The following is a 14,781-nucleotide window of genomic DNA, read 5'->3' as shown; positions in this document are numbered from 1 at the left end:
CTTTGGGAAAAAAAAAAGAATAAAACTGACGAAGGCACTTCGAGCACTTGACGGTTATGACGGAAAAATAAATAATTTTAACTTAAGGAACTGCGCGAAAACACGTCTGTATCACACGGCGGTTCGAATCAACCTGTAGTTAAACAAGACTAAAAGTAATTGAAAGTTAAGACATTCCAAAAATATTGAGTTTAGTTGCGTGCTTAAATACCTAATGAATATCTTAATGCTTTGAATTAAAAAAAAAAATATAATCTCAAGAAACAAATAAACTCCATATTTTATAAGTAGGTTGTATCTTGATTTGAAACAAATTTAGTGTTGCAAACTTTTTTAATTACTTTTACTGAACTTATGCGTACAATACTTATGTTTTATGCATCAATGGGAAGGTTAGAATTATTTCATGAATAATGCCGATTTTTAAGTTTCAAGTTTTTGAAAAGTGTATTTGAACTGTAGATTTCTTATGGTTGGATTTAACGCCCGTATAAGACAATATCATTTAGAAGTGTGAAACAGTGGATCTCTAGAAAAAAAAAATACAGAATATATTAAAAAAAACCACAAAATCTCATGTCACATTACCTAAAACCTTTCGATTTAGCCGAATTGCTGAAAGTTTGGTTGTGAACTTAAGAAAAATGGGCAAGTTTAACCAGTCTAAGCACCAGTGTGAGGATTAATTTTTTACTTCATTTTGAGGACTCATAGCTTTTTATTGAATCTTATGAAAAAGTAAGTGCATTAGACTGCCCCAAATTTGTATGGGAAATTTAAAACCTGTGAAATGTTATACACTGAGGGCTAAAATTGATCCTGGGCCTAGTACAAGATCTCATGCCAAATTTGGGCCAGATCGGACCACGGGAAGTGGTCGCTCAACGGCATCACAAATCGTCCAGTCATGTTCCTAAGCCTCTGTGATTATGCAATTTTTTTTAAATTGTCAAGCATTTTTCCGCCCTAACTTCTTTTCGAACTATCAAGTGAATATCATCCATACTTAAATATTAGAAAAGCATTAAAAATTGCAATCGAACGCAACAACAATGGTTAAAATCGGTTATTATTTGACGAAACGGCATGCATTCCACATTGAGTGTTCTGGTCGGACATTTAGTCGCCTCATTAAAACAGTGAAGAAAATCACCCTTAAAAAAGTTTGCCAATTTTTGAAGCCTAATAACTTTTTTATCTTAACTTTAATTGAAATGCAACCTTCGGATGAAATATTTGTCATAGTTTAGGCTTTAAGAAAACCCGTTTTTGAAAGAAACCGGTCGAAGGAGACAAAAGTTATTGACGAAAAACTGGTTTTTCATGTTCCTCTCGAACAAAATGTCTCAAAATCCCATACAAACTTCAGGCTCGTTGAGCGACCCCTTCCCGTGATCCGATCTGGCCCAAATTTGGCATGAGATCTTGTACTAGGCCCAGGATCAATTTTTATCTGCAGCGTATTATTTTTTTCTAAAGTCGGGTCATTTGGGGCAGTCTAATGTGCATGAATAAAATAATATTTGATCTTGATGTTTAAACTTTTACTGTACGGACATTTTTTTTAAAATTCGCAGTAAATTTTTCTCGTCCTTTGCAGGTGCCCTTCTCCCCTCCCATGGTCTGCCACCCTTTGGCACTAACATTACCAATATTGCAATGAGCGAAAGTTTATGCGGGACTTCGATGTTCGGTGGCGATCGGTGGGGAGTAGGAGTCAATCCAATGACCGCCGGTAAGTTCCAAAGCTTCCTAGAAGTAGTAATTGCTTTCCCAAAAACACATCAGACGCAATCCAGTAGAACCACAAAACACAAAGCTTACCTACTTCTAATATTTAAGCAAACATTCCCCACCCAAACTAACCGTTCATCGAGCTAATTGAAACTAACCATTGTTTTGGAAACTTTTTCTCCTCTCCCTCGATAATTTGCTAATCGACTAACCACAAAACCTCATCAACAAACATCATCATCGCACGGCCGCGTCTTCAAGGATTCGGTCAGCTGAATCAAACCACCTCGCTTTCGTCCACCCTCAATGGTGGCCTGAACTCGGGGATCAACATTTCGTCGGCCATGGGCGCCGGCGGTTATCACAACTATGGACTGAACGCCCTTGGTAATGAATTTAGAGCTGACTTTTCCTGTGAGGCCAATACTTTTACCTTTCTGCCCCGAAGGACACATCCTATCGATGAGCACTAATACAGTGAGCGAAATAAGAATAGCACCACTATGTTTTTTGCTTGTTAAAATATGAATGTTTGAAAATCACCAAAATTTTCTTCTATAAATTGTTTTGAATTGTTTAACGGATAAATCAAGCATAAGTTTATTTTTTTTGGACGTTGCAATTGGCGTTGAGGACCAAAACTATGGAAAAAGGGTGCGAAATAAGAATAGAACCACTTGTGTTTTTTCAACAAAAACAAGATTATTTCTAAAAATTTACTGTGTAAAAGTGAATAATAATGCTTCTACGAATTATTTGAATAGTTTACTGCATTTTAAGGAGTTTTTCAGAATAACAAAGATTTTAGAAGGTTTTAAAATGGTGTTTTAAGAGATGCTCTTCTAGAACTCAGGAATTTGTTATTTGAGCTGTAATTCTTTATCAAACTGCTTTATTTCTTCATTATTATTCATGAGTATGATGCAAATTGACGAAAAATAGATTTGATGCTGAATTTGAATAAAAAAACAGGCTTCAAATTCAAAAATACTAATGTTTTTAAATAGTCAAACGCTATTCCTCTAGTTTCAAGTCATAGATGGCAGCACTATCTTGCAATTAAACCGAATTGATGCCCATTTTCGAATATCTGAGATTAATTCAGGTGTGCTGGATGATTTTGGTCAAGAAATAAGTACTTGGTACCGTGTGACCGCCTTGGAAATTCTAAGATCACAATATCAAAAAATAAGAATTTTATCATGAACCCATAAAAGTGAATTTCTTAGACCGATAATGAGAATAATTTTGTACTTTCCGATGGAGTTTGATGAACCAGATAACTATCAGTAATATTGGTATGATTTGCAATTGAATCGGAAGTTGAGATGTGCAGGAATTTTGGCGGTGTTACATTCTTGTGCTGGTGGTTTTTTTGCAAATCCGGAAAAGGTTTCTGCAGCGTGAACTCCAACAAAACTGTGTTGGAAAACTACATCCAAATGATGAATATGGGCCGAAATAAACCTGAAAAATAAATATTGAGACTTAATTTGGTATTAACGGCAAGATAGTGCTGCCATCTATGACTTGAAACTGGAAAAAGTGATGTTTATTGAAAAAAAAATCTAAGTTTATGAATACCAACCTGTTTTTTCGTATTTAAAATAAACCGAAAATGTTTGATTCATCATTTCACGTCATTTTTATAAAGAAAGTAAGTAGTTTGGTAAAGAATTACAGCTCAAATATCAAATTCCTTAGTTCTAGAAGAGCATCTCTTAAAACACCATTTTAAAACCTTCGAAAATCTTTGTAATTCTAGAAAACTCCTTAAAATGCAGTAAACTATTCAAATAATTCGTAGAAGCATTATTATTCACTTTTACATAGCAAATTTTTAGAAATAATCTTGTTTTTGTTGAAAAAACACAAGTGGTTCTATTCTTATTTCGCACCCTTTTTCCATAGTTTTGGTCCTCAACGCCAATTGCAACGTCCAAAAAAAGTAAACTTATGCTTGATTCATCCGTTAAACAATTTAAAACAATTTATAGTAGAAAATTTCGGTGATTTTCAAACATTCATATTTTAACAAGCGAAACACATAGTGGTGCTATTCTTATTTCGCTCACTGTAGTAGACGTACCGTTTCCAGGTGACAGCATGATGTACCAACACTCGGTGGGCGGAGTTGGGGGATGCACCGGAGGATCGCCGACTTCGACCCCGCCCAACATTAGTGCATGTTCTTCGTCGACGCCGCCACTCGGGAGCAGCAGTGGGCAGCAGCAGCAGCAGCAACAACAGCAGCAGCAACAGCAACAGCAACAACAACAACAACAGCAGCAGCAACAACAACAGCAAGGTGCTAGTCAAAACGAACCGAACGCCAACGGTGATATGGTATGTTGAATTCACTTTTCTCAACTTTCAGCCTTTGAAATTTTGATTTTTTATTTTTTTTTTTTCAAACTACTTATAGGCTTTTTGAAAAAAATGGGGAATATTGGATTGTTTCAAAGATTTCTAAGTTTGTAACTCCTCAAATTAAGTTTTAGGTTTTCGAGGCTTTGCTTTAAATAAAAACAGAGGTAAATGAGCCCTGCCTCCAAAGACTGCCCTTGGAGTTACTTCCATAGGATGGTTTGGCGATGGCCAAATACTACCTCTCCGTATTGGAACAGTGCCCTTGGAGTGACGCCCCAAGGACGGTCGGGTGATGGGCGCAACAATAAATGAGAAAGCTTCGCCTGGAATGTACCCAAAAAATTTAGGGAAAAAGGGCATGCTACAGAAGCGCAGCGTTACTGGCTGAACCGATATGTCTACTGGTACAAAATGTCTTATATCTTATATCTTGACTTCAAGAACGCCGACTTTGAAGAGATTACCCAGGTTTACCATCGACTGGGAATCTGAGCTCGACCTATCTGATCCCAACGCTGCGGCCGAAACCTTCTCGACCATCTTGAATTACGTTATCGATCGCCATGTACCAATAAATAAATACAAGTAGAAATGTAATTATTGGTAATATTCGCGGACTTTCGACTCGACGCGTTTCATTAGGTTTTGTACAGCTGATTAATCACACTTCTTGGTCGCAGCATTTCAATTTTTCTTGAAAACCGCCATGGTCCTGTTGGCCTTACCATCCTTCTTGAAAACTCTCTTGACGATAGCCCAATATAGTTCTATGGGGCGAAGCTGGGGCAGTTTGGTAGGTTAATATCTTTCTCAACGAAATCTACATCGTGTTCCTCAAACCATCTAAGAGCCGGATGGGCTCACGCCAAATCAAGCCAGAACAATGGTGGAGTCGTATGTTTCTTATATAGTGGCAGCAACCTTTTCTGCAAACACTCCTTTTGGTAGATGTCGGCATTTTTTGTTTCTTTTGTAGCTAAACTCGCCGACTTCAATCCGCAGGAGCAGATTGCCTGCCACACAAGCACTTTCTGGTAAAATTTTTCCACCTCAATCGACTTCTTGTGGTCACTCACATCCTCCCCAATAGCTGCAGTGTATAATTGTGGTCTCTTTTACATAAGTTTCATCGTTCATAAGAATGCACGCATCTGGCTTCTGCAAAATCCGATGATACCTACAGCTTCCGGGCTCTGGTTTTGGCTCGTGATTTTTGTTCAGCCGTTTGTTTGGACACTTTCTGCTTCTTGTATGTCTTCAGGTTGTTCCGCTTCTTGATCCGCTGTACCATTCCGATCGATATCCCAGCTTTTTCGCTAAATCCCGTATGGACATCGATCGATTCCGGTTGATGAGGTTGATAAACTTACGGTCCAGATTTGGGTCAGATGGTCCTGGTTTTCTGCCTCTTCCTGGCAAATCATCGAACGTCTAGTGTTCCCCGAACTTGTGGATGATGAGTTTTACGCTTGCCGGATAAATGCCGAAACGTTTCGCCACTTCATTCATCGAGATGCCCTTCTCTCGCATCCAAGTGTCCAACCCACGAATTTAACTTCTTTTTTACTTCGCGACATTTTGGGAGTAACAAATGTTTCAAACGTAAACAAAGCGCTGGTTCACTTTTGACAGATCAAGATGCTACATACAGTCGTGCGCGTTCACGCGTTAATAAATAGAAGGCCCAAATATGTTTAGGGGAGAGGAAGGCTATATGCGCATATTAAGGAAAACACTCATTTTCTCCCATATTCCGATAGATAGGAGTCTGAAAACTATATGCACATGAGCGGACATCTGTTTTCTATACGTAAGAGCAATTTTTCTGTTAAAATCTCTTACAGTTTTTGTGAAAATAATTTTATAACAAAAGAAGTCAAAATAGCCGATTTCCGAAACCGGCGGGCTAAATGCGCATATTTATGTTTTAAGCTATATTTCATCTACACTTACAATATTTTGATATTATTTAATTGAAAACGGTAGAAACGGATATTGAGCATACGTCAAGGCTGAAATTTTGGTGAAATTTTTTACATCAATAGTTCTTTTGCATGAAACATAGTTAAGTATGCCATATGGCCATATTTCATGGTAATATTTTGCTCATATTGTATTTTTATCGGATCAGTATGAAGTTCTTTTTTTTTGCTGTAAGATCGTGATTTGAGCGTAGATTTAATGTTTAAATGATAGAAAGTAAAAAATTTATAAGAATAATCTATTTTTCTTGATATAGGCATTTAACCTGCCTTGATATGGGCATTCAGAACCTGTCTCTTATTCCAATATCATATCATCTACAACTTTGCCAAAAGCTTCAATTTGTTGAATTTCCGATTTCCAGATGAATAAGAAAGAAAAACCATTAAAATTTTTGTTCATAGAATCTGTACGCACAATAATTAAAGTTCAATATATTATAACAAAACTGGCAAAAATCTTGTTTGAATTTTTAAATATTTTCGACTTTATATAACAATTTAATTTTTTCATGCCATGTGTTAAAAGCGTATTACCCTCAAACTGCACTGATTAGATATGACGAATCTCTAGCCATATCGTCAATCGGCTGTATGCGCATATTACCCAACATGCGCATTTAGGAACACTTCCCCCTAATATGCCCAAATTTATTCATTTTCGATACACTCCTTCTGTGGAACAGGAGAATACCCAAGTAACCATAAGCACTAAAGCTTTGCATTTTGTTAGCTTTACACCAGCATTCAAGTGCTAAATTACACTATATCAGCACATCAAGTGCAATTTTGCTCTACAACAGCTGCTATGCTGCATCATATTAGATTTATACCACTCTTTTAAAATGCAACTAGCATTTTATCAGCTTTACACAATGCTTTTGAAATGCAACATAGCTCTAAATCAGAATAAAAAATGCTATATTTCCTAAGCATTAAATTAGCATCACACAAGCTTGCTTTAATGCTTTTTTGCACAATGTAAGCACTACAGTGGCATGAGGCCCAATACCCAAGCAACCAAAAGTCGCATTTTTACTTAAAGATGGAACTCCGAAGTTCACATTTGGCTGAAAAAATGTTTTACGGGAACTTCAGGTGACTCTTGTCGCGTAAAAGTTACTCAGGAACTTCCATCGCCCTTTGAAAGGTTCAACTATCGATAACGTAACTTCTAAGCGCTTTTAATGGAACTTCTTTCAAAAAGGTCGATAACGTTCGCGTAACATTCTAAAACGCACCATTAAGTTACTAGAAGGTGATTTAAAGAACCTATATGGGAATTCTAAGCGACCTATATGGGAATTCTAAGCGACCTAAAGAACCTTTCAAGAAAGTCGATAACGTTTGCGTAACATTCTAAAACGCACCATTAAGATGCTTGAAGGTGTTTTAAAGAACCTTTATGGGAATTCTAAGCGACATGTCAAAAATGTCTGTCAATTTCTTGTCATAGTATTTGTTTTGTTTATATCTGTACTGATATTTACAAATGGAATACAAGATTTTTTCGAATTTTTCTTATAAATGTTAAGATATTCGAATAAAGTTTTGATGATGCGGATTTTTGTTATTATTCATGTTGTGTATTGAAAGTCCTTTAAACGAAATAAGGTACAATCTATTAACCAACCTATTCAATTATCTCAAATGACATTAAGTTTAAATACTAATTATTACAGTGGCAATGAACTATTGCTCGGTTGGTCGAGAGGCTGGTGAGTTTCATTGCAACCTAGAGAGCAGCGGTTCAATTCTCTAGGCGTAAGCATTTTGACATTCTCTTAGAAGCTGAATAGCGTTTTCTACAGCCACCTAAACGAACTTGAAAGTAGCTTTAAGAACTTAAATTTTGGGCTGATTAGCATTATCTCCAGACACAAGCGAGAGCTGATTTAGCTTCTATGGAACCTTTTTAAGAGAATTCTGGTTGCTTGGGTAATCTTGTTCATTTATTTAACATAATGAACAATGCTAACTGGCATCGCTTTTTGACAGCATTCAAATATCTTCTCTCATCGACATCATTATTATCTAGGAATCTCCTTCGCTTTCTCGCGGACACGCTCTTCTCCAGCGAACTGGATACGCTCGGCCAAACGAAGTGCTTCGCTTCGGCCAGTCGACAGCGAGCCGCGAACTAGGCCAGCAGGGCTCGGTTTTAGCCGCAAGTAACGACGCAATCGGGAGCAAGCCTCACAATATACACTCTTCAAGCCCGCAGAAACGCAGCACGAGCTTCCTTCGTCGCCGATCTTCTGACATCGCGAATCGACTGCCCCACTCTCCTGGAAGCCATTCCTCTCAGTGTGCGACCCCGTGGACTCAGGAACCAAGATCTTCGATTGTATGTTCCCATTAGATTGATCAATAATGTTTTTCTGTGTACTTCGACTTCGACGTTTCGAGAGATGTTTCCGAAGTAGAGTTTAAAGTGTATTGAGAACCCTGTAATTAGACTTAGTACCTTAGTACTACCTAACTACCTAATGGTCCGGCGCCGATTGACCGGCATATAGGGCTGACGATCAGGAGCCAGCGTCTTCACTTGCTGCTAGCCAAGGTTCTCTTCAACTGTGCGGATTTCAGCGGCTAGAATACACCGCCACGAGCTTCTCGGCCTGCCTCTTCTGCCCATCTGAATTCCAGTCAAGCGCCTCTCTGTAAATCTCGTTCTCATCTCCAATCCATCTCCACTTAGAGAAAGAATAACTTTTCGATTTCATCGCCAATTGCACGTAACTCACCGATTGAGGTCGTTGTCTTCTCTCCGTTACAAGTTCCACCGTGATGTCTCAACTTTTTCAGCAAATACGCACTAAATTACCTCCTATTTTGCTGGCTTCGGCTCCGGGATGTCTGCGAATAAACGGTTACTGCACAACGTTCACAATTTTACCAATGCAGTGGTGGATCTTGGCCCTTAACTTGTTTTCCTCCGTTGATATTGTTTTAGTTTGTGATTGTTGTTTGTGTTGTTTCACCATGTGTGTGTTTGACAGGTGCACTTTCATCCCCAGCAAACATTTATGAAGGTATAACGCAGGAACAACAGAATTATTCAAACAAATATACCAGATAAAAAGATTGTATTAAACTTACCAAAAGAGCATATAGCTACAAAAGTGGAGGCGATATATCTACAATGACAAGATTCCAACAATTCGATTTTCCAACAAAAAACAAAATAAACGAAAAAAAAATTTCCTTGACCGAGATTTGAACTTCAGTATCCGAGTTCGCTGTCCGGTATCTTACCACGATGCCAACTCATCAGTTGATATGGTCCACACTATAGCTCTATAGGTGAGATTTTCTTTTTACGAATCGGTCAAAGGAAGAAACCGGAGAGAGTGTCAATTGCAGGGCCGCTCATTAATCGTAAATCAGTTCACTCAAATCGTAAATGTCGAATTAGCATATTATCAACTTTTTGGAGACATATTTACGAATTGATTAAACTGCTATCCGATTCAATTTTTTTTGGACAAAGCTTGTCGTAAATGAATGATAGAAAATCACTCAATACCAACGTGTTTACGATAGTTATTGAAAATGTCTGAATATTCGATTTGGATTATCATTTCTATTACGATTTCATGTTAGCTGGGTCGTTAAACACTCATCTTTAGTTTTTTGTTAACTCCAATGGTAGGACACGCTCAGAACAAAATAGCTACACGAACTTAATTATAATGCTACACCGTGCTTGCCGCACCACGGTTCATATGATTCGAAACGTACGTACGTCTCGGTGGTCGAGTGGTTAGCGTGGTAAGACGGTAATCGCTGGTCCACTGATGGCATGGGTTCGATTCCCATCTCGGTACTGGGTGTTAAATGTTAATCTTAAGTTGTCCACGTCATTTATTCAGTCTGTAAAGCCTTAATTGGCTAAGACGGTGTATGTCTTTTCAAGAAAGTTCGGACAGCTCTCCACTCTCAGCTCTTGCATTTTGCAGCGTTCATTCTTCGCTTCCACACTCCACACTGCACGCCGCCAAAGATGATTCTTGACATTCGTCGCTTGAATACTGCGAGTGTTCGCAAATCCTCCTCCAGCAATATCCACGTCTCGTACCCGTAGAGGACAATCGGTCTAATGCGCGTTGTGTACAGGTTACACTTTGTGCGAGGACTACGTCTTCTCGACCCCAGTTGATTGTGGAGTCCAGAGTAGGCACAATTTCCGCTGATCATTCGCCGCCGGATCTGACGGCTGGTGTCATTATCTGCGGTCACCAGGGAGCCAAGATAGACATAGTCTTTGACAATCTTCAGCTCGTCGCCGTCGATCGTGACGCACCAGTGCGACAGGTACGCTCCACAGGACACTCAAGGTCTTAAAGAATGAGCCTCTAAGAAACAATAAGAGGAAGTTTTGATAAATGAATTCTCAACGTTAAGCGAAATGTATCACTTGTTAAAATGATTGTTTTACTTACACCCTAAAATTATTTATGTAATTTTTTTCTCTTTCGGTAAGGTTATGTAGATTTCGTTCACTGAAGGCCCTATCAATTAAAAATTTTGAATCCAAAACGCCGATTAACATGACTAATCTCTTTCTTTTCATTCCAGTCAAATCAAGGACCGCATCTGGGTAACTGCCAGGGCTTAACTTCCGGCACCCCGGAGGGCGACGAAGATGTCTGGCGGGGTCACAGCATTGCGGCCCTCAGGAGGCGGGCCTCGGAGCTCAACCAAACGATGCCCTCGTACTTGCACGCTCACAACTACGATCACCACAACTCGGTGTATTGACTGCAGTTATACAAATAGGACAGCCAGTGGGGGGCTGCGGATCTGTTCGAAGGCCGCTGAAACGTCGAGGTATTTAGCTCGGTCGTGACTCCCGCAGGTTGAACGAAGTTTTTAGTTCAAATCTATTTTATCTTCTTTTTGGCTCTCGAAAGACAGCTCGTACTACCATTCAAATCGATGAAATCGTTTTTATAATGCAACAAAAATGGAGTATACGATATATAGCGGAAACTAAACTGTGAGACCAGTGATGAACCTGGTGAAGGAACAACATCTCGAAGTATACGATTTTTAATCATGTTCAAACCGAACATTAGCTTAGTTCAAAACTGAAAGGAAAATTCATTTGTTTTATAAATACAAAAAGTGCTTCAACAGCGAAACCAAGTATACGAAGTTTCCACGACTGTGAAAGTGGAACCCAAACGAGAGAAAACGCGGAATGAAAGGAATGATAATAAAGTATTTTTGTGGTAATCATAAATTATTCTCTATACTCATACACAGTGAAACTCTAATGAATATTGAAAACTGAATTCATCTTAAGGACACGCAAAATCTGTATAAAATAATCTTTCTCGATCGTGAAACAACGCAATGCAGCTGATAAATGAACGTAAAAAGCCAACATTCCAAGACCAGTGTGCTGTAAATAGGCGAACACTTTCGTTTTCTTCAAAATTTTCTTTATAGAATTATTAAAAAGGGACAACAGTGTAATTGAAATTGGTTGTAAAAACAAAAAGATATCATTTGGTCCATGTAAACTTGCCCGCATGCCGTTTCCATTTTGTACAGTCCTAAACCATTTTATTTTGAACAGTTGATGAGGAAAGCGCTTAAAAGATTTCACAGCACTTTTAAATTTTTTCTTTCATTAAAAACGAGAACAAACCCCCTTTCAATGGCCAAAAATTACAATAATCAGGCGATTACATGTGTATCTAAGCTAGGCGTAAGCAGATAAACCCGATAAGTAGAACAAACAGGAAGAGCCTATCAACGGAGTACGTAACATTCTTACTTATGCATCGCGCGTTTCCGCCAACAAAAAAGAAAGTAGAAGACGGCTAGATGGATTAAAATTTGAGAACAATTCGATCAGCAACCAGTGTATACGATTAATGAAAATAAAAATTCTTAAATTAAGACGAATCTAAGAAAAAAAGAAGATGTATGTTAGTAAAATATTTCATTATTGATATCTAATAATAACAGAAAACTATGAAATAATATTGCTGTTTTTTTCACTGATTCGAAATATTTCCATTTAGTGAAAGGTTTGGTAACCGGAAAAAAATTTAAATTGGAAATATGAGTTCGAGCCCAAAATTAAACATCGATCACAGTTGTACCGGATAAGTTTTTCAATGACTGTCCGCCAACTTGTAACCATCTGTTACTTAATGTCTATGTGACTCCGTCACAAAATTCAAACATCCCTGTACAATTCAGAAAACCCTACAACAGTCGCCCTCTATCAGCACAACTGACATCCCTGTCCAGGAGTTCACCACTCATTCACGGCACTCTCAGAGATTCTCCAGAGGCGCCGTGTATTTTAAAGAGCAAAGCGGGGAAGTGTGGCCACCCAGAAAAGCAACACACTCTTAAAATGTTTTGTAGATAATAGTTGTTTGTTAGTGTGTTGGTTGGACAAGATAGTGTACTTAGCGCTTTGTTAGCGATCCGTTTCCTGTCCTGTCCTTTCTGTTCGTGACCGCCTGAGGGAAAAGAAGTGCGCGACGTGTTAGTTTGTCGAGTAAAAATTTGTAAAATTACATAAAGTTTAAATTATTTACCTAAAGTCTACTTTCACAGAGAAACAAAAAGTGCGACAAGTACACACGGTGAACATAAAGTTAAAATTGTGTAAAAGCCTAAAAAGTACGGTAATAGTTAAAACAAATAGTAAAAGAACAAACATGTGCTTTGTAAAGACAACATATTAAAATAATATCTATGTTTATTCTATCGTATTAAAAGCAAGCGTAACAAACATAAACATTGTTAAAACACACGGAAACAAACGAGCAATCGAAAAACAAAGAAAAAGGTAAAATAATGTTTTATATATATATACAAGGTTTAGTTAAAAACATAAAACCACATGTGGGTACAAACAAGTTAAAAACAAATGACGTCTACAATATGCTAACACCCTCGGAAAGGTCCAAGAGGGCCTTTTTCTTTCTGGTTTGTGCTGGTTCTGTCGAGCCACAATTCCTTCATCCCCAGGCAATCACCAGATCCGGACAGAAAGGTCCCTGCGTGCCTCGACTCCATCGATACAACACCTCGAGTCGGCACCTAACCTTACATCCATGGGTCAGCATCGACACAAACATCTCGCTGTCCCTAACGCATGCAAAGTAGTACCGAGCACGGGTGGAATCGTTCCGAAAACAGCGATTCACAGTCGTGTCAACGGATGCGGCTATTCACAACCATCGGAATCCGCCATTGGTCGTGGCGGAAAGCTAGATCGACCGAAGCATCGTAGCAACACAATAATACCGCAAGTACCCCATGTTGTAGCACGTCATAAAGTTAGGGCTATCCATTAGGAATAAAAACATCCATATTTGTGAACCGTAGACCTCCGTAAGTGATTTATTCTTTCGGGTTTTCCCACGAATCTAAGATCAGAAATTGTCTTCAGTCCTCGCCCTGGGGTGGTCCTAACAGTTTGACAGGTTTTACAGTTCCTCTTTAATTGATGTCGTCTAACTCTGGTTGGTAGCATGAGAGGTACCCACCCGTTTCGGCACCCTGGATATGCACGTTCGCTGAATCTGGAAGTTCCTGTTGTGAGATACCGCAGAGGAAAGTGAACAGTGGTGAACTTAACATAACGACCCTGAGTCCCATAATTTCTCCTCCCACATCCCACTGAGTGTAGCTGTCAGTCAAGTTACATTCTGGCGCCCACATAAAAGAAAACAAATTCACAATGTTTACATTTCTCCATCCCCCGGAGGGAGACGAAATCAGTTCCTGATTAGATCTTGGTCGTTCTCCAAACGAATTGGTATTCCGAACCAAGTATTTATTTAAAGAAGTGGTTTAAGTTTAAATTGTAAAAAAAAAATGAAAATTTACGTTTTATGTTGTACAAAATTGATTGCTTTTGTTGCAGCATTCATGGATTTTTGTTTGGTGTTATTTTTATTCACATAATTTTTGTTTTTTTAGGACTGGAACATCAATGAAATGGATTCAGAACCTGAACAATTTTTAGCGAAATGTCTGGTTTATCATCGGACAAGAATTGAAGTTAAAAAAAAAGTTCCAAATACAAATACGAGTCGGAAAATGAAATATCAGGAATTTCGCCTCAAACAAGAACAAAATCAGCAGAAACACTATCAAATTTTAGGAACGTACTCTCGCGAAAGACCCGTTACCAAAATTCCTATTCCGGATGACCGTGATATTGGAAATTTTTAAAATTATGTGAAGCAAAGTGTTACAATTCTAGACTCCAAGATAACGGTTACAAGAATAGTAACAATCCTCCAGCATATTTTAATTGTGCAGGTAACTACTTGGAAGGGCAAGTAGTTCTGATTTTTTCAAAATCCCTTTCTAAACTCGACCAGTTTCTAGATTTTATCCAATAAGGATATCGAACCCTAATTTATTGCGATTATGTCCATGTTAAATGCCTTTGTGCAAAGGAAAGGTCATCCAATTCAATGAATGATCCCATCGATTAGTGTGCACTAACAGAAGCCGAAAATTTTCACAACTAGGTGTTCAAAAAAACCAACCATAAACTGAAACTAAAAGTTACAATTCCGAACGTTTAAAATATTGTTGTTTTGGGCTCATTCAGAGTACAACTGTTCGTTTATAATCCTACGTAGTTAATGAAACTAAAATTATTATTCTTTTTGTAGAACGAAACCGATTTTTCAATTCAGGTTTT

General features: G+C 38.2%; 1 protein-coding gene and 1 long non-coding RNA gene across 7 annotated transcripts in view; both read left to right on the top strand.

The window, feature by feature from the left end:
* The window catches only part of LOC129753518 (homeobox protein orthopedia), a 165,449-nt gene extending 153,388 nt beyond the window's left edge, over positions 1-12,061 (top strand). For 2 of the 6 annotated variants that reach the window (XM_055749335.1, XM_055749340.1), the window contains exons 5-8: positions 1,601-1,735; positions 1,996-2,148; positions 3,833-4,080; positions 10,668-12,061. In XM_055749335.1, the coding sequence (XP_055605310.1) occupies positions 1,601-1,735; positions 1,996-2,148; positions 3,833-4,080; positions 10,668-10,850 (719 nt within the window). In that variant the 3' untranslated portion in view covers positions 10,851-12,061. Of the gene's footprint in view, positions 1-1,600; positions 1,736-1,995; positions 2,149-3,814; positions 4,081-10,667 lie in introns of all 6 variants that reach the window. The other 4 variants (XM_055749337.1, XM_055749336.1, XM_055749339.1 and 1 more) reach the window with 4 other exon arrangements.
* A 311-nt stretch (positions 12,062-12,372) lies between these two features.
* On the top strand, positions 12,373-13,784 carry LOC129758434 (uncharacterized). Its single transcript, XR_008739981.1, has 4 exons — positions 12,373-12,612; positions 12,672-12,737; positions 12,837-12,906; positions 13,022-13,784. It is a non-coding gene; the product is annotated as an uncharacterized LOC129758434 (long non-coding RNA).
* The last annotated feature ends 997 nt before the right edge of the window (positions 13,785-14,781 follow it).

Source organism: Uranotaenia lowii, chromosome 3 (genome assembly GCF_029784155.1).
Source record: "Uranotaenia lowii strain MFRU-FL chromosome 3, ASM2978415v1, whole genome shotgun sequence".
Lineage (NCBI taxonomy): Eukaryota > Metazoa > Arthropoda > Insecta > Diptera > Culicidae > Uranotaenia > Uranotaenia lowii.
Note: the sequence above shows the minus strand (reverse complement) of the source record. Positions and strands in the feature narration are given on the sequence as shown.